Raw genomic sequence first — 25,014 nt, 5'->3', positions numbered from 1 at the left:
TTCAGAGTGACCCAAATCCCTGCGTTTCTGCAGCTGAGGAGCCCCCTTCCCCCTGGGCTCAGGGCTGAGCACAAACCCGGGCCCAGGTGGATGCTTTCCGTGCTGCTTCCTTCCTTGTTCTTGGTTTTATTTTTGTTTTTCCATTATAGACATTGTTAAAAAAAATAAACTTTACAGTGATACATTTTAAACTCGTTGCTGCCATTTGAGCTTTTTTTTTTCTCTTTTAAAAAACAAAGGAAAAAAAGGAAATTAAAAAAAAAGCCACACTGTAGATGTCTGTGGTTATGTGTGTACATACATGTATGCAGCTATAGGTGAATGTTATATACATACACTGTATATGTATATAGAAAAGAAAGAAAACGGAGAGGAACATAGAAAGGTTTCCAGCCACTGATGGGTCAGGTCCCATCCCAACCCAAACTCCACTGAACAAAGGTTTTAAAAAGAAAGGGAAATCTCTCCCCCTCGAAGTGACAGATTGAGAACATCGGGACAATCTCACAATGTTTGAACAGTAGTTTCTTTTCTCTTCCATTTTAAAACTCTCGCCAACCACAGGAAAGAAAAAACAAACCCCAAACCCCAATAACAACGTCAAGAGCTGGAGCAAGTCCCCTGGGCGGAGGCGGAACAGCCTCCTGACGCGTGGTCGTGCTCCAGGGTGCTCCGAAACAGAAGCCTCGTTGTCCCTGCAGCCACTCCTGGGCACCCAGGATGATGGGTCCCGCAAGGTTCTTTGCCAAAACTCTACTCCACACTTGTTTTCCCTCCCTGGTGCTGCTCGCAGCTCTGGATCCCCTATGGCAGGGCACAGGGATTTCACCACGAGCTATGGGCTCCCGCTTTAGGAAAGAAACCCAATGCACCATAGAAGACTGGAAAAAAAAGGGAAAAATGAAAATAGGAAGAAAACCACTGAATTTTCCCAGCATGGTGAGGGTCCTCCTGCTGTCCAGCACGCTGGGGCTCAGCATCCCCCGGGGGTGTGAGCGTCGCAGTCTCCAGCACGAGGATGTCCTTCCCGCCTGCCTTTCCCCACGCCGCAGCAGGAGCCAGGGCGAGGGCCGGCGGGCACTGCAGAGTGAGCGTCCCCGTCCCGCCGGCCGCTGTCTTCGTCCCCTATAACACCAGCGTCAGCAGGAGAGTGAGCATGAGGGGCAGGATCCAGCCCGCCCAGTGTCGGCTGCCGCCTGCCTTCTGGTCCACGAATGTCTTCTGGTCTGGCATGTCTGTGGTCAGCTGGGTCTGTGGGTGAGGGGAGAGCAGGGTTTCACCAAGGGCTTTTTGCCCCAGAAAGCATCCACACTTGGAAAATGCCTTTTTTGACCCTCTGGTCAGGGAAGCCAGTGGTCTCCCATCACAGTGCTTGTCCTTCCCAAGCCATCTGCAGTAGGAAACAGCTCCTGGCGCCAGCAACCCCTCCCCATACTCCCCCCTGCCCAAACATACCTCTGAGTAGCACAGACTCTGCTCTTTGGATTTGTTTAGCTTCATTCCGTGCTCCTGGAAAGGAGAGAGGAGGAAGGCTTAGGGCAGGTACGTGCAGCCTGTGCAGGTGAGAGTGTGCCAAGTGAGGGAAGAGGATGGGAAGGGCATGGATCCCTCCCTTCCCCATGCCAGACCCTTGGGCAGTGTCCTGACCAGGGATGGCTGGATCCTGCCAGACACCTGGGTACCAACACTGCATCTAGACCGAGACGCATGCACTGTCCATCCACTTTTGCTGCCCACAGTCTGCGGCTCATCTCCTGAATGATGGATCCATTAAAGGTCCAGACCAGCGACCTCAGTTTGCAGCAGCAACTGTGCTTGGGTCCTACCTGTACGGAGGTGCAGGTGGTGATGACGCTCGTGTCGTACATGGTGTTGCTGTCATTGATGTCATCTGGCAAGGCAGGACTCTTCTCCGTCTTTGGTGGCAAGGTGACAGGGTGCAAAGGGTTCTTGGGGGAGAGGTTCACATCGGTGCCATTGCCAAAAGCTTGGATGGCGTTTCCTGGGGGGGAAGGAGGTGTTTATGAGAGGCTGCAGCCCAGCAGTGATGGGGCAGGGTGAGAAAGGGGACAAGGAAGTGTCTTACGGAGACAGGGGTTTTCCGTGAAGTCTCGGAGGAACTTCTCACACTCCTCCTCCATGTTACCACTGCCTTTGCAGGAGCACCAGGGCGAGATAGTGATGCTGGTGGTGCTGGCATCAATGTAGTTGGGTGTCATGTCAAAGCCTGTTCTCAGGTGAGGAGAAGGAAGAGAGATGAAGGGCTGCAGTGGGAGAAACCCTTCACCATCCCGCCCCCCTGGCACTCACCGATGAGCCCAGCATAGGAGCCCAGGCACGCCTGGTAGTTGTCCCCAGGGCAGCTGGTCAGGGACTGGAAGGAGGCTTGGCAGTTAGTGTGGAAATCAGCCAGCCGGGACCTGGGTGCAAAGAGCAAGAGGATAAATGGGACAGAGAGAAGATCTAAATGAGATCTAGACTGAGGAGCTGCAACTTCTTGTCTCACCCCCAGTCACCCCAGCCTGCAGCAGGGTCATGGGCAAGGGAGGGGTGTCTGTGGGCACTGGGTACCACCCTCCCACTGGGGACGAGCCCCTGAGCGCAGGACCCTCAGTCCTCCATCCTGTACCACTCCCCATGTCCCCAGCCCTTTCCAAGGGCTGCTTGACTGACAGCACACCATAAACTTCACAACCTCATTTGGCCACACGGCTCCCAGCATCATTACACGACTGTAAAATTTCACTGCTTGTTTTTATCTTCTCCCTGAAATGTTAAAGCTTAGAGTGCAATTAAAATGCCTGAGGTTGGGGTTTACATTTTCCTTTCTTCTTTTGAAGTTGAGAAGGTAAAAAACCAAAGGGAAGCCTCGCAGAGACCCTGGGGGCTGAGATGCTCGTGTCTTGCCTGCCCTCTTTCTCCATCCCTGCCTGCCCTCCTGCCAGACTCAGAGCTGCAGGCAGACTGAAGCCAGAAAAAGCAGAGATGGAGAGAACAGCAGTAGGATCAGAAGGAATAAAGAAGGGATGAGAGGAGTAGAGTAGCTGATTTCCACTCCTAACCCAATTACTGGCTTGGTTACCCCTTCTCATCTTCTCTCACTGCTTGGCATAATGCACAGAAAGAGCACCAGGAGTGACGGAAGCACCGTTACTCCCTGGTGTATTGGAAACCTGTCTCTGCTGACACAACCCCACATTTTCCACGTGATGCTCAGAGGACTTGAGATGAACAGAGTCATTGAGATAGAAGGATCAAGAAATGGGAAGGATATAGAAGAGAACAGACAGATGGACCAGGTGAACAGACGGATGGGCTGCAGTTTTCCAAATTGACTTAGTCATTAAAGAAAGAGACACAAGGCTGAATTGCAGCCCATGCTGGATCTCAGTCCTGGGGAGGAATCGCTGCAAAGCAGCCAAGTTGCTGACACTGTAGATGAGACCTTGCATTTCACCACAGACAATCTCTCCAGCTCTTTTTTTCCATACTTCATATAAAAAGAAGGCATACATTATGTCTTTTAGCTTCTTTTTCCTTCCTTCTTAATTAAATGTCATCTTTGTCCAACCAGTGATTGAATCACCCATCAGTACCTGCCTAAAGCCATAAGAACAGATGAAAATAAAGGGGAGAAATTGCAGTTTGATTTTTTGCTTTTTTAACTCAGAATTATTTGTTTTCAGGAGGTTTGGATCCAACTCAATGAAGGAACAAATGAAGCAGTGATTGAAGGAAATAGAAGGGATCTGCAGCAATACCTTCCATCCACCCAGTGCTTTTCATCACGCCAGATCTCAAGTGAACTGAGGTAGCAGGGGACAGGTACCACTGAAATGCAGCTGTGGAGGAGCAGAGATGCTGCTGCCAAGCCCCCAGCCAGAAGGCCACTGCACTTTCCTGGGCTATGTACTGGGGAAAGGACAAACAAGGAAATAAAGCACAGCTGCCTGAGGCTGGACCAGATCACTGGATGCTCCATATGGGAATAGAGCAGTTTCCTGGAAACTTTTGTTGTTTCCAGCCATCCACAAATGGGGCCTTTTCCAGGTCACAGAGTTTCACAGTCCCCAACACAACCATCTTGTGTGGAGCAGCTGAGCCTCTTCTGGAGATTCCCTGGTCCTTTGGGGACCCCAGCATCACCCCACAGTGAGTTGCCCAGGTAAGCCAGGGCTTTGGTGAGAGCCACTCATGCCCTTGGTACCTTCTTTTCAGGGCTGAGCACACAGGTTGCACTCAGCTTTTCCCTGCTGACAGGCTGCCAGCGGCACAAACTGGATTATTTTCCCACTTACATCAGCTGCCTGACCCACTTACTGCCTCCCAACAGGCTGCACATTTCCAGGGCAAGGTCAGCCTCTTCATCTGGGTTATTCAAGCACTCCAGACGAGAAGGCAGGACTCCCGGGCACCACCACACTCTTCCACCCTTTGGGTACTAATAAATAGCAATAACAAAGTGACATAGCCTCAGGGAGAGATGCAACAGGGGCTGCATGGAATGGCTGCTCCACTGCATGGCGAAGGAGGATGGGCTTGGGCTAAAGCACCGATTTCAGGAAAAAACGGGATTCTGCAGCTCCCCTGTGGCATGTGTGAGACAGGGAGCCAACTTAATCCCTCTTCTTCTTCTTGAAAAGAAAACTCACTCATCTCAGGAGCGCCTTATTTTCAGCAGACCCATGTTATTTTCTTCCTTAGTAATTTAGCACATGGGGGAAGAAAAGCTCCTTACAACACCAGTACAGAGAGGGAGGCTGGGGGCTCCCATCCTGCACCCGTTCCTGGGGCTGATGCTGAGCTCTCAACATCTAGTCTCCCTCACTAGAACTGTGCACAAAGCCCAGCACATTCAGAAAAGCTTTTCCAGGGGACATCTGTAGTGCTCAGCCCTCCCTGCAGCCAAAACCAGCCTGGGGTCAAGTGCTGCTGCTCCTCATTTGCAAGGTGAAAGCAAGAGAGAAGAGCCTGAGCTGGATGTTGCAGAGCAGAAAAGCTCCAACTTTGCTCCTTTCACACAATCTCTGTTGCAGGAAGGTATTTGAACTCCCTCCTCCTCCCCTCCACAGGAGATAAATAAAGTTTCCGACAGCATTTCCCCTCTCCCCAAATTAGAGGCGAAGGCACGTCAGTTCTCTGAAAGAACTGTGGCAAGTTCATCACTGAGCGCCACGAAAATTTGTCACACTGCTCCCTGGGGTCCTGCTCCTGGCTTGTAGCATCCTCTAAGGCAAATGTTATTCTTTTCATAATACATGACAAGCCAGCTGGTAATCTTTCCAGAATATCCAAGCCAGATGTCACTCTTTCCGTTGTATACAACAAGTTTGCAGTTGCTGGATGAGACTCTAACTGCCAGGAATAAACCTTACTGGAGCCAGCCCATAGCTTCTCAGATTTCTGCTTTTTAAGTGCCCAGGCAAAAAAAAAAAGGAAAGAGAGCCAAGTCCATCTTAGCAGAAACAGGAGGAATTGGTGCCAAATTGCCAGCTGGCAGCTCAAGACAGCAGGTGGGTCTGGCCAGTCTCTGCTGCAAAGGCCAGACCTGGGCTGGCAGCTGGGTCAGGGACAGGGAAGGAGGATGGTGGTGTGGGGAGCTGCAGAGAAGAGCTTCAACCAGCACACTGCTTTCCTGAAAGGCCTCCAAGTTGAAAACATAAGGACTGAAAAAGGGATTAAAATATATTATTTATATATATACACACATACATCATACCCCAAACCCTCTCCAAGTGCTGGACTTCAAAGTTAAGGGGTTACAAGCTGATTCTCTTTGATGCATCTAGAAAACACGCTTGATTTCCGGGTGAAAAGAGCAGGATGATGCCAAGAGGAAGCAGTCCCAGGGATCTAGGGGCTTTAATATTTCTCTTTCTCCCTGTGCCACTCCAGACACCTCCCAAGAACCCGAGTCCCTGCAGCCCACGTACATTATCCCCTGTTTAGGGGACTTTGTGTATTGCTGCAGGGGCCATCCCATCACCTCCTGGCTGCTAACTCATCTCCCAGCATTGTTATCATGAAGAAATTCAGAAGCAGCTTGCCAGTGCCAGCAAGACACCCTCGTTGTGACATTAAAAGTTACCTACACAGCAGAGGGTTTTTTGATTGTTTTTTTCCGCTTGTTGGTGCGTTGCAATTTTTTTAGCAGAAAAAATCCCCAGAACAGATGCAAGGTGCCTAATTGGGTGCTAATTGTTCCCATCACCACGTGCCCGTGAGAAGTCCAAGCCTGGCTCTGGTAATAACTCACCACTCATCAAAGTGAACAGTATCAGCCTCGTGAATATTTCATGCAGAAAATGTCCGAGATGAGGCGATTACTCAAGTCGTGTTTTTCACAGGCAATTTACAGGGACCAAGGAAAAATGGCTTTAATAGACATGAGCGTTGAGAGGCGGCTTGGAAATGCGTCTCTCCCTCCCCCGCAGAGCGGTGGATGTTCAAGAAGCTGCGACAACATGCAAAAACTCAGCAAGACATGAAAAGCCCGTGGGCCCGCTGGGCATCCTCCTCCCAGCACTCGCTCTGCTCGCTCGTCCTGCTGGCGATGAATGCTTCAGAAGCCAGGAGATGCTGAGATAAAAAAAATTAGCCTCAAACATCATGAACAGTGGCCAGGTAATTCAAAGAGCCCTGGGGATGGGGATCAGCTAAAGAAATCAGGGAAACTGGAGCAAAACTCCCCTTTCTGTCTGACCTTCTGCCAAAGCGAGTAAGCAGTTCACAGAGGGGTAAAAAAAAAAAGGTAGAAGATCAATGGAAATATTTGCTTTATCCAGGAAAAGTTATCTGCCACCTCTGGAGAATGGAGTCATCTGTTCTGGTATGAGCCAGGACGGCTTTATTCCTGCCTTTGGCAGAAAACATCCCCCCGCAGCAGCACAGTGTCTCTCTGTAGGATGGGCACTGGTGCCCTCTCCCAAAGCCACCCCATGTTCAGAGAGATGGAAGCAGCAGGGACGAGGCAAAGCCAGAATGAGCCAGAGAGAAGCAAAGGAGAAATCCCCCAATTAGAGCAGGCAGAGCTAAGCCATCAAGAGGGGGAAAGCCGAGGACAGACAACAGACCAACTGCTAAGCACGGAGCAGTTAATTAAGAAGTTTAGTTATCCATATGTATTTTTGTGACATTGCATTTTGATTCATCATAGATAAGAGCAGTTGAAAGACTTTTTTTCCCCATCCTCTCCCTATGCTCAAACCCTATCATTACCCGCTAAGAGAAGGGAAGAATTAAACACACGCATCATTTGATTTTAATTGAAGGACTGTTCTATTTCATTGAACCGCTAACTAAGCCGAACAGGAGATTGTGTTTACATAAGCAAACCCTGAGTCAGTATAGACTTGCTGTCACATTAAGTCAATACTTATGAAGGCTCTCTATTTAATTATTCAGTGCAAATCGACTTATTATTGCGTTAAGAGCGCGGTTCCCCTTGAGCAAGGCGGACAGCAAGCTCAGGGATCTCTTCCAGCTGCCTTTGCACACCGGTGCCCCCAGGGTCCCTGGGGAGCAGTGCCCTGGGGTGCTGTCCCACGTAGCCCCCTCCCTCTATCCCCACCACATCATGAAACCAAAGCCATCAACCTTCGCAGATTTGCTGAGTTAAGGTGGGATTTGGTGGGTTTCCCCGGCAGGTTACTGCAGCCCCAGCCCTGGGGCAGCCACCCACCCTGGGGACCCAGCAGCCATGCCCTGTGCCCATTGCTCCTCCCTGCCAGCTCCCAGAGACATTGTTAAATCTAGGAGCACTTTTCCCTCCTCCTTCTTCCCACAGACAGCAATGTGGACAGCCAAGCCATGCTTCTGAGCCACTCTCATTACACAGCGTAATGAGAAAGTTGAGCTGCCGCTCGGCTGTTTATCAAGGAAACATCCATTATAGATGGTAGTTTGTCTGTGCTAAACAAAGGGCGTGAAGATGAGGACATGGGGGTTGGGGGTGGGGGGGAAAGCATTTTGTTCTCGTGTTTGGTGTTTAATCAATACTGAGCCAGCCTGGATCTGCTCCTTCCCACACACATGCCTGGAGTCAAGTCTCCCTTGGATGAAGGAACAAGACTTCCCCTCCCCAGGCCATCAATCCTGAATTAGCCCCCCAACCCCCATCAAAGAGAGATGGCTTCTGCCCTGCAGGAATGCACCTCACCAGTGCACGGAGATACAGGGGTCCTGCAAGGAACTGGGGAGCATCCAACCCTCTCTCAGCCACAAATACACCCAAAACAGGGAAAAAACTCAGGCAAATGAAACATCACCCTGTTTTTGGATGCTGAGGAGCTACAGCCAGTGGAGGCTGGGAAATTCTTCAGCACCAGCATCACTGAAGCATATAAGACCAGATTATTTGTGTTCCTGACTTGCTGATGCAAGATGAAAAATACAGCAAACTGCAGCTGCTGAAATCAGCTCTTTTCTCCCCTTCCCTTCCCTTTCCCCTTAGCTGAGGTTAGTGTTTTGCAAAAGGTTTTTATATTCTGGGAGCTAAAACCTGTCCGTTGCAATCAGACACAAAGTGCAGGGAGTTTGTCAGGTTCCTCGGTTGTGCTGTGAAAAGCTTTTCCGGCACAAAAAGCTTCACAAATTGCAGCGATCGCAGCCTGATTGCTCCTGCTCTCGCGGCCGGGAGCACAGCGAAGGGCTTGGGGGCTGGGGCATCACACTGTGGACTTTTAGCAGCCTCATAGGTCAAGGCCATTTGAGTTGCTTTGTACAGAGGAAAGATTTGAGCCCAGAATAACCCATATCCTGATCCTTACTCCCTGGAAGGGCACAAGTTGAGTACTTGCCCTGACCGGGACCTGAGCCCATGGGAGCTTGGGGGGGCAAATTCCAGCCCCTTCGTGCCCTCAGAAGAGCAGTGTAGAACAGAGGGGCTGCACAGTATCATCCTCTTAACCACGGGGACCCCCAGGTAATGCAGCCCCTGCTCCATGCCAAGATGCTGCCCAGTAGTTAAAACACTCCACGTCAAAGCATTCAGAAAACAGTCACCTGCAGAACTGTTCTCAGTCATGACAGGAGAGCTGGAGGCTTTTATCTCTCCAGCTTTGTGCCCACTGATGGGACAGGAGCTGGTGTTCAAAGACCATTTAACCACCATTCCTCTGCAGCTGGAGAGCAGCAGCAGAAAGCTACAAAAACCTCCAGTATTTCTGTTTTCTACACTGGACCATTAATTTTCCCCCTTCCCTGACTCTTCTGCTTCTTTTGGGTAGGAAACAGCATGGCTTCAGGGGGCTGTGTCCTGCAGGAGCAGCCACCCCTGCAAGGTGCAGACCCCTCAGTCCTGGCCATGGCGAGATGGCAGCAGAAATCTCTCTGCAAAGTCCTAACCCTGTTCCGAGGGCTTCGCTGTTCATTAGGCGCTCAGCCAGGAGGCTTAATTACTCTCGCAGCCCGTGCGGGAGCATTATCTCATCTCCTGTCACCGCTGGGTTTCAGAGCAGCTTGCCAATCTGCTTCTGAGTTCAATGCCCTTGCCAGTCCCATGTGCTGATAAGGAAGACAAGCGTCAGTCCGTGATAAGGCCTGATAAACACAGGCATTGATGGGAAATCCCACGGTAGACCCCAGCCTGGCCTTCAGAAGCCTGGGATGATGCGACACAGGGGGGTTTATGCCTGGTTATTCCTGGGTAAAAGCTGGTGGGTGCAGTGGCCGGGAGAAGGAAGACAAAGCCTGCACACTCTATTTATACATAGCCTGGTTAATGCCAACACACATTTAATGGGGTTTTGGAACAAACCCACCTGCCCAAGCCTTGAGGAACGGGGCAGGGCAGAGCTGTGTGAGGGGAGCGGATGGGACCTTCTCTTGCCAGCCCAAATCCAAGGAGTGCATCCATGAACAACCTCACAATGCCTCCCGGCGAGGAGAAAACGGTCAAGGTTAAGGCAGAGCTCTGCAAGCCCAAAGCTGAAAGCATGAACAAATGCTAGATCTGGGAGCTCTGCAGAGCAAGAGGCCCCAGGCAGGGCCACCCCTCCCCAGCCGGGCAGGATCCTCGCTGCTGCTGGACAAACGCATTTCCAACTCAGAGCAAAGAGCCAAAGCAGCTGCCACGTGCTTCTCCCTTTGCTGCTTCACCAGAAGCAGCACATTTCATTTAATGCAGAAACGTGCTTACAATTAACGCTCGTGAGCTCTGTGGCCTCGCCGGTGCCCCCGACACACCACTAACACAGGTCACTCCCCTCCATGAGTGGAGGCATCCGCAGCAGTCGGTGTCTGAGCAAGCATCAGGCCCACCGACAGAGAGGTGCTGCCATCAATTTGGCCACGACTCAGCACAGCCCTGCTATCTTTTATTCATAGACATTGGCTTATTGTATTACTTTTTGATAAAAAGCCACATTCCCACGTTTCAAACACATTCACTTGCAGACAGAGGAAGACCTGAAGCTGTGTTATTTATTTATTTCACCAACAGGCTCTGGGAAACTCCATCACCTTGATGGCAAAAAGACCCTCCTCCTTGAAGGAAACATTCTTTGTGAGGCTGATCCAGCCCCTGGAGGGTGACAGGAAGGTTTTTGCCATATGAATAACGAGTTTCATAATGCAACAAAAGCCTGATCTCCCAACTTTGCTCTGCCATGGGAAAAACAGTGGATTTCACCAGCCATGAAGTTTCACTGGGGATGCTGAAAGCAGGCTGAGGGATTCTGCTGCTTGCAGGACCTGGGTGCTCTGCTGCCCATGGTGCCTTGTGCATGTTCAGCCCCCACACAGTGTGGGGAGCTGGAGCAGTCCCAGGGGAACAGAACCACCATGATCACCAGGAACCCAGCTCCAGCATTCACAGCAGAAGGGCAGCCTCATCTCTGCTGCTTTGGTCCTGCCCCACATCTCTGCCCCACGCTGAGTACTGTGCCCCACTGCAGCCTCCCAGGTCAAGCATGGGAAGGCCAAAGCTGTAACTTTGCACTGGGGATTTTGGAGCAGATTAGAACTCAGCGAGGGGCTTAATTGGCAGCTTTCATGCTTACAAACCACACGCAGCCCTGTACAAGCCCATGGGTTCCCCCACAACAAGGTGGGGTCAAACTCAAGGCCACACCTCAGCCTCTCTGTGAGAAGACAAAAACCATTAACCCTGCCCTGAATGCAGCTGCAACTGGAGGAGACCCAGCCATCATGTGCCAGATGGCATTGGGATGATGCAATTGATAAACCTGGAGCAAAGTCACACAGGAAAGTGCTGCAACCCCGGCACAAACCCTCTCCCCCTGAGACGAGGCCGGGCTGGGAGCAGCCCCCGCAGAGCCTGGTGCAGCCCTTACCGGCAGAGGTGATCCGTCCGGCACGTGCTGCGCAGGTCCAGGCAGTTGGGCTTCTCCTTGTCCTCGTAGGAGCAGGAGGGGACGATGGTCTGCCGCCGGCGCTCGGCACAGGCCTGGTCCTTGCAGGAGCAGAACAGGAGGCGGTAGGTGTACTCGCTGGGGACGCGGTCGAAGAACTGGCGCAGAGCCTTGTGGCACTTCCTGCGGCTGCAGTGCTCGGTGGCTGAGATCTCCTTGCTGCAGGTGGAGATGTACCCGGAGCGCAGGCGCTTGCAGTTGTCGTTCAGGTTGCAGGCTTTGGCTGCATCGAGGCAGTGGTTGCTTTTGGAGTTGGTGGCGGGGTCCATTCCTGCCAGAAAGCAAGAGGGAGAAAGGTTGAGCATGGCACAGAGAGATGGGAAGATACCCTCAGGTGGGGGAAGATGCTGTGGGGCAGGCACTTGTGTGAGCCCTGGCATCTCTGGCATGACCTGACCCTGCTCCACTGGCAGCAGAGAATGCACCGCTTTGGTTCTCCCCACTTCAACCCCATCTCCCTGCAGGACTTAGAGGTCCTCCTCCAGCATGGAATGGGTTAATGCAGATCACGACCTGGTCAGAGATCCTTCAGTGCATAATTCATACCGTGAATTTGCAATTTCTTCTTCTTGTCAATTATTCAAAGAATAATTATTAATTATTCAGCCTGCTGCAAAGAATCATCATCCGAGTTGTCCAGGGCCCCCCTAACCCCTCACTCTCTCCTGGGGCTCCTCAAAACTGGGTCACCCCAGCCATCCCCCCACCCAGAGCTGACCATTGCCCAGGCAGGGACAATGGGGACAAGGCTGCTTTGAGAGCCAGGTACTGGCCAGACCCCACACCCACCCCCAGACATCAGCAAACACCGGCAGAGGACGGACGGAGCCAAACCACCACATGGGAACAAATGCTGAATTGTCTGGTTTTTTAAAGTCAAAATGATGGATTGCTCTCAGCAATCCAGGTGCTGTTTTAGAAGCCACCTGACTGCACCAGCCCTCTCATCTCTAATTTCCTCCCCTCTGCACCTCAGCCAAGTCCACGGATTCCTCTACTAACCAAGACCAAGGGCAGCACTGAAGAGGGTTTCCCAACAGGCATATTGGTAGGGCCCTGCAAATTAGCAAATGGCAAGCAGCTGCCTGGGTGAGCATCCTCCCTGCCCTGCCTTCTCTGCCTCCCCAGCTGCCCACAGACAGGTGACCAGCACTTTGGGAGCTCGTTTGACCTGAATTTTGTCTCATTTTCCCATGGTCTTAAACAACTTGGTGTGAGCCTGAGAGCCAGGAGCTGCCAGCATGGCACTGCCTGTGGTAAGGGATTCCAATTAAAAGGCAAGGCTGGAAGCCAAGCTGGTGCTGTCCCATACAAACCTCACTCATGTTCCCTGACCCAGAGCCAGGGGGGCAAAGCTGTACATAGACAGCCCTTGAAATGCCAAATGCCTCATCCCAGTGATGAACAGCCCCCACAGAGATCTGCCAGGAACAAGGGAGTTCGATAAGACATATGTAAAGTGAACACTCCTTACTATATGATTTATAAGTAGATCTGCCTTGAAAAATAGTGCAAGAGGAAAAAAGGTTGCCTGAGCAGAGAGATGGTGAGTGTGGACCAGCACTGTGCCGGGGGCTGTATCCTCCTCCCTGCTCCTCGTGGAGTCTGGCTGGAATAAAGCCGGAGAGAAGGGAGGTGAAGGCAAATCTTTTGTACCTTCACACTCTCCCTGTGTAGCAAAGACCCAAAGAAGGGATGGGACAGCAACTGCCATTTCACATCAGCCTGGACAGTGCTGTGGGGCCCCATCAGCCAAGGGCTGACGATGGAGACAGCTCAGGACATTGAAGTCAGAGGAGCAGAAGGGTAAAAAAGACGCTTTGCAGAGGATGAGGGACACATGGATTTCCTTTCTCCTCGCCCAGACAAGCTCTTGGTTTTGGGGGAATGCACAGAACACTCTCTGCACGCCGGTGTGCTGACAACTGTCCTGGCTCTGAGCCCTGCAAGCGGTTAACAGCCAGTACAGCAGCTCTCCAGCACACAGCTCTGGTACAAGCCTGGGATCTGTGCAAAGTGCTGGCTTATTGTCTAAACCCCCAGAGCATCGCTCCTGCCCTGCCTGAGACCTGCAGGGACCTGGATGCATTTTAATAGAGCTGATGCTTGAAAGCACAGGGTTTCTGGGGAGCTCATTAATAAAGCACAAGCATGAAAATTTCATGAGGTGAGAAGGAAATGGGGGCCAAGGAGACACGGAGGGGATCACACTGGTGCCACCAGCCATCCCCTCAGCAGGCTCTGCCTGGCCTCTTGGTGCAGGACAGGGTCAGGGCAGAAGAGGAGGAGAAGGGTGACAGGGAAGGCAGCACTGATGCACATGCCATTCAGTGTGGGCTGAGTCTAGGGGTCTGGCACCTACTCATCTCAGTTTTTTTTTCTCTGGGTTTTACTCACATAGGCAGAAAAACAGCATGGGGCTGGTTTCCCAACCAGACCCCCTTTCTTCTTCCCTGGCTTCCACAGGGCAGGCTCCAGCACCCCATAGCATCACAGAGCATCCTCACCACCAGCACAGGATGCTCTGATCTACGGGAGAGTCTGGCAGCATGAAGCTCTGAGAATGGGGAGGGCTGTGATTCTCGCTGGCCATGCCACCAGCCCCTCGGTCCGCCCACTGAGGGCATGAGCAGAGTGTAGCTGTGTGCATCAGAGCCCTCCTCGTTTACACAGCTCCTTCCTTCCAGAAAGGTAAGGTAATCCCTCCAGTATTCCCACAGGCAATTAGCAGTGTTCTGCCTCAGCCTTGTTACTGAAAAACAGCACTAACAGCTCATTTGTTTCAATCGCTTGGGGTCTAGGTCAGGGCTGAGGGTCCCAGGGGGCAGCTACTCACCACCGCTCTAGCCCCGCACAGGGGCACAGGGAAGGGGTGGAAGCATCGACACCATTCCAATGGCCACAGCACACCTTCAGAACATAACAACAGCCAGCTCTCCCCCTTCCCCCACCCCAAAATTGCCAGACTGGCTTCCTTCTCCTCTCGCTTTGCTTTTATGAATAAATCAACCCATGAGCATTTAATCCCCCACTCCAGACACTTCGCTTTTCATACTTTCCAGCAGATAAAATATTTCCTTGACGCTAATGTAATCCAAAAAAGCGTGCAGGAGACGGGAGGGGGTGGCATCGTCATCCTGAACCACTGCTAAGCTCCCTGGGGGAGCCTGGCAAACTCGCTGCGGGAGCTAAAACCTGGCTGTGATGACAGAGAGGGGACACAGCATCACAGCCATCCTCGGAGGTGTCCCCAGGTGAGCTGGGGTGGCTGCAGGCAGGGCTGCACAGCCCAGGGGCACACCATCGCTGCGGGGTCCCCGAGGTGCCACCACCCTCTGTCCGTGTGCACCCTGCAAGGTCTGGGGACACAGAGACCTCCAAAGCCCCACGGTAGTGGGTGGATTTCAGGGAAAAGGTGAAGAGGAGAAAGAGCACGGAAAAGCCAAGGCACTGCTGACCTAATTCGAAAAGGGGGGTGGGGGGTATCAGCACAGAGGGTTGTCATGGAAATAGATGTCTAAAAAAGTTCCTGAGGATGGTGGCAGAGTTTGGATTCCTGGGGGAGGATGTGGAGGGAGAGAGATGCTCCGAAGGGTTCGGAATCCTTCTCCTAGGAGCATCCCATAGCTCAGCTCAAGGCCAGCTACCCTAGTGAAGGGACAGTAAACAGGGTCCTCTCCCCTTGGCTTCCTCATATAGTGTGTCCTGATGGTCCCAAATCTTCCAGAAGACAAAAGGCTCACATGGAGTGACGGATGGGCAGTGGGAGGGTCTGGTGCCCTCCTCCTCCCCTGCCTCATGCTGTGACACGCAGCTGTGTGAGGGGACAGCAAGGCAAACAAGCAGATTACAGGCTCTCCAGCCCACCTCAGCTATTTGATTACAAGCCCATGTTTGGAAGAAGTTGAGCCCAAAAGATCAAAACCCAAATCCCACAGATTGGTGGGAAATGGGAAGCTCAAGAAGGAGGCTACTGCCCAGGGCTCTGCCTTGCTGCTGGGCAGAGGCCCAAAGCAAATCCCCACCTCAGCCCCTGCCCACTCCCAGCAATGTCTTGTCCCACTGGGAAGGTCTGAAACAGAGAGGATCTGTCCCAAAGTGCATCAAACCCCAGCAGTATTCAGGAACCAGTCCCCCCATCTCTCCATCAGGCTCAGTATCCTGGGCAGCATCTGTGTCACTCCTAACTGATGCACAAGAGATCAGATCTGCAGCGACAGGAGAAGATGATAGGCAGGAGAGTGGTCATAGGAGCTGGAGGAGCAAAGGATCAGTCCCCAGGGGAGGGAGTTGCAGAGTTTCCTTGCCAGGGAACTCAGTAGCAGGTCTATGTTCACGGGCAAGGGAAGATAAAACAGCGGAAGCACGTTGCTTTTATTACCTGAGAAAATTGAAGCAAGTCTGAATATATCAGAGAGACGAGAGGTGACTGGTTCATAGGGGGAAGCTTCATAAAATTCTTCTCCTATAGTGGGAGGGAAGAAAGAGAAGGGAGAGGAAAAGCAAATTAAAAACCACAGCAAATAAGCTCAGCCACCACCGAGGCTACAGCCAGGCACAGGCACCCCCTGCCTCTGCCCCTGGGGGTGGGAAAACCAAAGCACTGCCCTGCAGCAAAGAGGAAAAGCCCATTTTGGGCCAGCTCAGCTTAATTCTTGCTTTGCTGGGTCCTGCCACAGGCTCAGCTCCTTGTGCAAGCTCAGTTTGGCAGCAGCTGTGTTCAAACTGACCTCAAGACTTGAGGGGATTTGGATTTGAAAGGTCAATGTTTGGTGACTACGTCCTCAGAGCCCGGGCCAGCTGCAAGCTGAGAGGTTTTGGGTCTATGTGTGCTCAACATTGGCTTGTTTTATTGTTACAGAGGAAAATAAAATCACAAAGGCATCTGCCTAAATAACCACTGTGAAGGTTGTTTTGCACTGTGCTCTGCCTCTGGTGCACTTTGGGAGAATGGAAATATTTCAGTGGGGGGATACAGACCCGAGCCCATGGTTGGAGCGGCAGAGCATCCCCAGCACTGATCCACCCACGCTCCGCTCCAGGGGCTCATCCACCACCAGCACCACTTTCCAGAGGGAACCTGAGCACAGTCCATCTTTACCCAGGCTGGGAACAAATCTTTTCCCTCCCATCTTTGATTTCAGTGCAAACCCACACGCTTTAGCTGCCTGCTCTTCGTGTAACTCCAGACAAGGCTGATTTCAAGAGAGGCAGCCAGGGCTCTCAGGAGAGGAAACGTTCTCCTCAAACTCCAGCAGCCACAGATTACAAAAAATAATAAATTATACATTTAAACAATAATCAATGGCTGGACTTTGAAAGCCCTGGTCAGAGGCTGACCAGCAGCCCCGAGCATCGATCCCCATGGTGCCGGGCAGCCCTCTGGGCAGGATCCCTTCCCACCCCAGGAGCCCTCGCTGTGAGCGAGCCGGGGCTGCCCCAGGGATGGCCACGGGCAGCCCAGACCCTCCAGCCCACGCGTGATTTATTATTAGCTCAAGGCATCAGCATTTATCCTGTGTAATTAACGAACCACTTGAAACCCTGTGCTGGAAAACAAGCTCATTAAGAGGCAGGGAGCAATCCAAGAGGGCTTGCTGCAGCACTGTTTCCTGGGAAATTGGGAGGGCAGAGCTGGGCAGCTGGCCAGGGAGAGGCCAGTGGGATGCCAAGTTGGGCCATCCTCAGTGGCCGTGGGTTTTCAGCCCATCACCCTATGCCTGGTCTTGCCACCATCCTCAGGGTGACACTGGGTGATGCTACACGGGTGCTGGGGCCAAGGGCAACTCCTGCTGCTGCTGCTCATCACAGGGAAGGAAACATGCTCTGGGCAGCCTGCAAGGTCCTCCTGCTTCAGGCTAACCCTCTTTGCCTGTGCGGGTTTCCTAATGCTCCAATGACAAATAGCACCTTTATTAAAGTGCATTTAGGAAACACTGTAACCTCCTGGTATATTGCTTTGCCAATGCAATAAATAATTAAACAGTAGCTGAATCCTGCTGCTTGCTAGGAAAATTACTGAGCATTAAAAGGGCAGTGGACTTTTCTTGAGCTCGCTGAGACGCAATTAACCTCCAGGAACGAGGCTGGAGTGAGAGCAGTTCTCCTTTATGGCAGGGACAGGTTAGCCCCCACAGCCAAGGGGCTGGATGGAGGCCACTGGGCACGGCACCTCTGCTAGAAGGCAGAAGAGGGCTCCTCACTGCTTTTATACTCACTGTTTTGTGACGTTACACCTGTGAACTGCTAGATCTCCCTAAAGCTTCTATCTCTCCTTAAGACTTGGTATAATCACTTCTCTTCCGATCTCCTCGTCTAAGTGAAGCCGAGCTGCCAACAGAGCTGGTGGCACAGGTGCCCAAAGGTCTGTGTGCTCACAAGCTGTCACCAGCCAGGTGGGCAAATGCCCTTGTGAGGATTGTGCTGCAACTCAAGGGCTCCAGGACAGGGAGTTTTTTTACAAGCTGGAGTTGGATTTAAGAGCTCCCACATGCAGAGACAGCCATACGCCCATTAAAGGGATCTGAACTGTTAAATTGATGCTGTCTCTGCTCCTCTCCAGTCCAAGGCCAGATGGGCACTGGCAGAGCTGCAAGGGTGGCAGGAAGGGGTAGAGCCCATAGGACAGCAAAGCGAGCCATGCCAGCAACGGCACTGGCCTCAGATGAGTCCCTCACAGTTGGTTCCTTCCTCTGAGCCCAGTAATGGATCCTTCTGCAGCTTTGGACCAGCCCCCAGTGCAGCCCCAGCCCTGGCAATGCCTCTGAGGAGGGGTGAGGGGCAGTGGGTGAAGCCCACTGCCTGTCCCTGCCTTCAGGCAGTACATAACCCTGCCTTCAATGAACAAACCAGCCCTGGGCAAGCAAAATCCAATTTCAATTATGTGCACTGCTCCAGCCTCTGATTTACTCCTTCACCTGGCTGCAATTATGGCAGGTTCCGATGTATTGCCTCTCTGCAAGGCCAGACCTCAGTGAGCCCTTCCTGCTGCTCCCCACCCCACAAACCCTACTGGAGCAAGGTCTAACAGGGGGCTGGGAGGGCGAGGAGGCAGCCCATGCCTCAGCCTTACTTCCCCCTGTACCCCACAGGCGTATCTCTTCCTCTGGGGCAAGTAGGAGGAAGGAAGCCCAGCTGGAGATGAGCTTTGCCCCGGCTTGCGGGCACCCAGATGCCCGGGCACAACATCCCTGCCATGACAGCAATCAGCTCCCGCTGCAATGGCAGCCCCCAGCCCCCTGCACTGGGGACCCCAGCTCTCAGCCCAGCCTCCATCACTGCGCTCTGAGAAAAGGGTGCCCATCTGCCTTGCCTGGGGTGCCCGTGCAGCCCAGGGCACTGCTCAGCCCATTTTTACCAGGGCAGCAAGGTGGTCTCAGAGCTTCCCAACCTTGAGGTGGGTCAGGACCACCTTCTCCTCCAGCACCCTCCACCCAGCTGCAACCCCGTGGAGCCCCATCCCGTACCTTCGGTCAGCCCCAGGTGTATACTCCAGTAGATCTGAAGGCACTGATGCTCTTTCTTCATCCCTCGCTTGCAGCGGCAGTCATAGAGAGGGCTCTCCTGCAGCACCTCCAGGGCTGCCTGGCACTCCTTGTTGGCCAGCATGGTGTTCCTGTCGCGGCCGGCCAGGCACTGCCGCAGCGTGCGGTAGCGGGAGCTGCAGCTGGGCTCTGCCGCGCACAGCTCGTTGGCTCGCACGCAATCCACGGGCACTCGCCAGCCATGGGCGTCCTGCCCCGGCGGGGACAGGGGGCCAGCCAGGGAGCGCAGGATCTCATCTGGGCGATGGGCAGGGGAGGGAGAGATGAGGGCAGAGAGAGGTGAGGGAGGGTGACCAGGTGGGGAAAATCCCTTACGTCCCCTCCCCAGCACCCCACATGTCAGTCCGTGCCCCAGCTGCACTCCACGGCATCAGAGCCACCTTCAGGCTGCTCCGGAGGTGAGGAGCATCCTTCCATCGTGCCTAAACTGAGCCTGGACGTGTCCCCAGCCATAACCCCACTGGGGGCTGCTGAACATAGCTCAATACAGCCAGTGGCCTGACAAGCAAATAGGATGTCACAGGGCATCGTGCAGCAGTGATGTGGCCCAGTGCGTGGGTCAGAGAATGTGGAGAGTTAACTCAAACCCTGGGCTTCCCAAGACAGGACTCTCTGTTTCTTATTAAAACCAAACAGGCAAATAAACACAGCTTGTTTCCAGCCCTGGTGTTCAGGGACACAAACCCCCAAGCATGATCTCTCCAGGGTCAAGGCAAGCAGAAAGCCCATCCAAACTCTCTGTGCCTGCTGTTGTTTGGGTTTTTGTTTTGCAGCTCATCCTTTTCAAGCCCATGACAGGATTTTTAGCATATCTGACTCATGACTTTTTGAGCACTTGAGCTTGGCAAGGCTGCAGATCAGCTACAGCTTGGTAAAAACTCTTCACCCCAGGGACAGCCTCCTGCATGCCTCTGTGCTAGCCAGCCATCGGGATGGCAACTCTCCAGCTCAGTTGGCTCCTGCCAACACACAACTACTGCCTGCTCCTTGGACCCTGCCTTGGCAAGCCCTGCCCTTCCCCTCCTACCCAGCACTCACGCTATTTCTATCATTTTCTCATTTTCTTTTGCTTTTTGAAATAGATTCTTGCCAAATCAGTCCCAGACAAGACCACTGGCTTGGGGCATGGGGAAAGGGGACAGGCAGTGCTGGCACAGTTCGTCCCCCCCAGCAGGTGACACAGAGAGAGAACCCTCTTCATGCCATGCCTGCACACATTGCTGCCCCTGCGCCCTGGGCAGCAGCTTCCCCTTCCCCTTGCTGTCACATGCAAGGCACCACGGGGAGCACAGCAAACCTCAGCCTCCAGCTCCCTTTCACACTGCTGGCCACTCTGCTGGTATGGCAGGGGGACAGTGACATCTACAGGTATGTGACAAGGGCCACTCGTGTCCCCCCAAACCTGTCAGGACCTGCAGGCAGCCTCCAGGCTTGGCAGGTGCTCAAGTCCTCCACGCAGGCAGCTGCATACAGGCAGGGCTTGTCCCCTGCCTCCTGCGTGCCACGGGAGTAAGTGGCCACGGGAGCAGGCAGCCACGCACATCTCTGCCCATTTTGCCGAGTCAGGACACGGTCCTCAGGCTGTGGGGAGAGGAGAGGGGATGCTCAAGGCTTGAGCAGTTCTGCAGGAGGGATGGGGCAATGCTGAGGATCAGGATGGGGAGCACTCCCACATGGAAACATGTTCACTGCCTGCGATCAGGCCAAGGAACAGATCCTGTCGTCCTGGTCTTCACCCGATGCCGCCGGACAAACACTGCTGGGTTCAGAGAGGCCTGAAGGGAGTCCAAGTAACCAGGAGCAGGTGCAGAGCCCCTACACCCACGTTAGATCCAATTTGGGGTGTCAGATGTCCCTGGAGAAGGCCATCCTTGGCCTTTCAGTATTATATTCCACACGGGAGGCAGGCAGGATCCATGAGTGGTGGAGGTATACTCCTGACACACAGCCTGGACTGCTGGAGGAGAAACGGGCATCCCCAAATGCTCCTCAGGGCAGAAATGACAGCTCTTCGCCATGAGATGGATGATGCTTTGGTGCTTTGAGTAGAAAGGGGTCAGCTCTGTACTTTTACATGCCAGGAAACCCCAGCCCAAGGCATCTGGCACAGCAGCCTGGACAACCTGCTCCTGCTGCAGCTGTCAGCCCGGGGGCAACCGGCTCCCAGGCATCAAGAGCCATCCCACAGCTCCACCGTGTGCCATTCGTCCTCCGTCGCCCTCACTCAGCCCAGCTGCAGATCCATCTGGTGCTCACCCTGAGTCCTCTGCCCTGAGCAAGCTCAAGTCTCAGCTCCAGTTCAACTCTGGCTGATGCCATGAAGCTTATTCCCAAAACACCATCCAAAGCCTCTCCTCCGCCACCCTGCTGTCTACCTGCTGGCTCCATGGGCCTCCCAGGCAGGGAACAGAGGTGCTGGCCAGCAGGCAGGGAAGGGAAACAGCCTTGTGCTTATGCACAAGGTGCTGGACTGCATGGAGCATCCTTGTGAGGGGCCCCAGCCCACTCAGCAGCACATCCTGATGCAGGGACAGGCACTTGTATCCACCCAACAGCAAATCCACCCGCCAGGAGCCAGTAAGGATGTGTGGTGGTGATCTGGCCCTGGCTTCAAGCTTTTGCCATCTTGCTCCCATGGCCCCACAGAGAGCAGGGTGCTGTGTACCCCCTTGGCAGCTCCAGGATGGTGCCTGCAGCATCCCACGATGCATCTGAGCCGGGAGTGCCAGCAGATCACAAAGCATGGCACAAAGCTACCCAAAGGAGGAGGAAGGGCAGGAGTAGCCCTTCCCTGCAGTTCACAACATGCACAGGACAGCTCAGTCCCCCCATATCCAGCAGCACACTCAGCCCTGGCTGCTGGGTCACTGTTTTCTCCTGGAGCCCTCTTCTCCTGGCTCACGGTGCTGCCAAGCCAGGTAAAGCTCTACAAACCCCTGCAGAAGCTCAGGCTGGGGAGTTGGGACAGAGGGGCAGGCTGAGGGGTTTTATCCACCCAAAAACTGCCTCACACACACACTCACTAAACTCATATCAATAAAACATCTGCAGAGAATTTAAACTTAATCCTCAGCAGTCTCTGGGGTGTGGAAGCACAGCAAGGATTTGCAGGCAGATGCACAAGCCTCTGACAGTCAGCCAGCAAACAACACGATGGCCTGCTTTCCCCTCGCTCCCACAGCTTCCCCAGCAGCATCAGCCTGTGTTGCCTCTTTCCTAGTTGTAATACATGTTTCCTTTTAGTAGTCCTGCCAGAGACCTTTGGACACAGGCAGCTTTAGAGGTAAATATTTATCCTCCCAACTCTACCAAAAAAAAAAGCTGCTGAGGAAGGTGCAGCCTCGCAGCCTGGCCGCTGTGGCAGCTATCGCTTTGCACAACCAAAGGCTTTTTTAGCTCAACAGAAAGAAGAGCTCAGATGTAAAGAGTCAGGCTTCCTCCACGCTGGGACTCGCTCTCCCAGGCTCCTCACCAAGAGGCAAAGCCATGGGTGGCTGCTTCAGAAAGAAGCAGGATGAGCCCCCCTGGTCACCCCATCCCTAATGCTCAGTCTGGGGTTACAGCTTCCCTGCAATCACTGCTGAGGGTGTTGCAGCTCCTGTGGCTGAGGAGAGGAGACAGTCTCCCTTCCCAGCCTCCCGCTCTTCACCTATAAAAACCTTTGGGGCCCTGAGTAACGGGGACAGAGGATCTTCTTTTCATGCAACCTCCCCTTCAAGGGTGCGTGAATGACAGTTTGGATGCCTTAGGTGGGGCATCTTGAAGGTCCCTGTGCTCCTGACTCTCAGTCCTGAGATGTCCAGCAGCAAGTCAGACACGCATACAAATGGCCATATGCCCCCCACAGCCAACACTGAGCACTTCCTTCCCCTTGCCCAGACAGGTATCTCGTCACTTGTGTCCCTTCTTGCCTTCAGCACACCCCCCTTCACTCTCTTCAGCTCTGAAGCAGGTCTTGTGCCCCTCTGCCCTGACACTCCCCAGCACATTCTGCCACTGGCGGGTCATGGGAAGGGCACTCCCAAATTGGAGCTCAGCCCTCACTGCTCAGGCCTGTGTCCCATCCCACACAGAGATACATGAAGCGCCAGTTTCCACCCTGCAGCTCAGCACCTCCTCCCCTCGCCAGCTGTGGATTGTGCTGGGGAGCAGGGTAGAGGACAAGCTCGTCATCCCCATTTCACCCAGGGAGCAGAGGCCTCCCTGGAGATGCCAAGTATCCCGAGCAGGAAGGTCCCTCTGCCTGCACCCCCTGCTCCACATCGCAGGATGCTCTGCAGGGCTGTTTGCTCTGCCAGCCTTCAGGTCTCTCTCAGCAGCTCCCTGTCCCTTCTGCCTGTCCCGGCAGGGCAGGGTGATGCTGTGCCAGCCCAGGCAAGCTCAGCAGACTTCTCCCGAGCACTAGCTGCTGCAGTGTGCTGGGGCTCGCAGACACCCGTGGAGAGGCAGCAGGGTGCAGGACACAGCACATGACCGAGACACGGTCCTGCGTGCGCCCAGCCTCGCGGGAGGCAAAACAGGGACCTTTTTCCTTTGCTTCCTTTTCACCCCGGACCCACCACGATCTGATTTCCCCTTCTTTTTCGGCTGCACCTTCCCCGTCTCCGCAGGAGGCTGCCCTAGAAATGCTCAGCTGTCTTCCTGGCCGAGCCACAGAGCTCCTCAGTAACTCACACACGATCTAAAGCAACGCGCACGAATTGCAACGAAGGGGACAGCAATTCCCCACGCACACGCACATGCAATTAGCTCAACTTTCCAAACCGATTCTCCATGCCGGGTTCCTAGGCAGTAGCGAGGACGAGGAGAGGGGGATGGCAGCCACGGCAGTGGCGGCTGGAGGGCGCTGGGAAACCCGAGGGGGTGCGGGGCGGGGGAGAGGGGTAAATATCCTCCAAAATGCAAATCCACGTAGGCTGACAAGGAGAGAGATAACAGACGAGCAGTGCTTTGCAGCCGCACGCCGATAGCTGAGCGCCTTGTGCCCTGGATCGCGATCGCGGCTCCAGAGGCGGGGGCTGCCCCGATGGAGCGGCGGGGGTTGTGGCTCCCCCACCCCGTCCCCTCGTTTTAAGTTGGATAGAGAGTAAGGAAATAAAGTTGCCCCTAATTAAGATCCTTGTCTCGCCTTGCAGACGGAACCCCGAGCAGTGCCCATCTCGGAGGAGCGCCGGTCCCTCTCTCCAGCCCCCGCAGCCCCTTACTCAGGGGAAGGACATGCCACCTCTGCCATCCTCCCGGCCTGCCGTCACCCCCGCCGGGGCCACTCACCTACGAAGAGGACGATGCAGAAAGCGTTTGCCAAGATCATGTTAGTAAATCCACGCGTTTCTCCACGTGTGCAGGGGAAAAAAAAAAGGTTTTAAAAGGAAAATAAAAAGCAGGGACACACAAAAAATAATTCCCAAGGCGTCCAGCTAGATCCTAAATCCGGGCTGCAAAAAGGAGTGGGGGGTGGGGGTGCTCCGCCCGGCGCGGAGCGGGGCCCTCAGCCGCTGCGCCGGGCAGCGCGTCTCGCCGCCTCCCGCATCCCCCCGCGCTCCGCGGCTCCGCGCTCCGCCGCGCTCCCGCCGCTTGTGCCGAGCTCCTGCCTGCCGGGGCGGCGGAGGAGAAGGATGGGGAGGGGTGGGGGGGCGGCGAACCCCGGCAGCGGAGAAGGGGCAGAACCGGCGGTGCCGCCCGTCCCCTCCCCGCCCCTCTCCGCCCCTCCGCCGGGCTCGGGAGCCGCGCAGCGCGGAGGGCAGCGCAGCCGTGGACGCCCTTCTACCGCCCTTCCGCCGGGGCAGGGGGCTGGAGGGCGTCGGTCTCTGAGCAGAGCACCGGTTCCCCATCTCTCCCTCCACGGATGCACCTGCCTGCGCGCAACGGGGGACCCCCTGGGCACCCTGCTGCTGCAGAGCCAAAGGCAAGACAGCCCCCCGCCATGCTCCCGGCTTCCCTCTCCCCAGCCCCTGGCCCCTGCTTTGCTCCTACCATGGGGATGGGAGAGGGGGACCCATCGGTCGTGCCACAGAGGTGTGAGTGAAATGCCACCAGCTGACGTTGAGGGGAGGGAATCACCCAAACGGGGACCCACAGCTGATCTGCGCTCCCAGCTG

The 25,014-nt window shown here is 54.2% G+C and overlaps 1 protein-coding gene across 1 annotated transcript; it reads right to left on the bottom strand.

Moving 5' to 3' along the window:
• Window positions 1–268: 268 nt before the first annotated feature.
• On the bottom strand, window positions 269–24,480 carry GFRA2 (GDNF family receptor alpha 2). Its single transcript, XM_062015869.1, has 9 exons — window positions 24,188–24,480; window positions 18,839–19,153; window positions 15,754–15,837; window positions 11,295–11,643; window positions 2,311–2,420; window positions 2,087–2,227; window positions 1,827–2,002; window positions 1,456–1,509; window positions 269–1,251 (listed from the first exon to the last, which is right to left on the bottom strand). Exons 1-9 carry the CDS (start codon window positions 24,225–24,227, stop codon window positions 1,126–1,128), a joined length of 1,395 nt encoding a protein of 464 aa, XP_061871853.1. The 5' UTR covers window positions 24,228–24,480; the 3' UTR covers window positions 269–1,125.
• Between the last annotated feature and the right edge of the window lie 534 nt (window positions 24,481–25,014).

The sequence above is a fragment of the Colius striatus genome, chromosome 27, assembly GCF_028858725.1.
Source record: "Colius striatus isolate bColStr4 chromosome 27, bColStr4.1.hap1, whole genome shotgun sequence".
NCBI classification, from domain to species: Eukaryota; Metazoa; Chordata; class Aves; order Coliiformes; family Coliidae; genus Colius; species Colius striatus.
The sequence above is the reverse complement of the archived record's forward strand: the minus strand, read 5'-3'. Positions and strand labels throughout refer to the sequence as shown.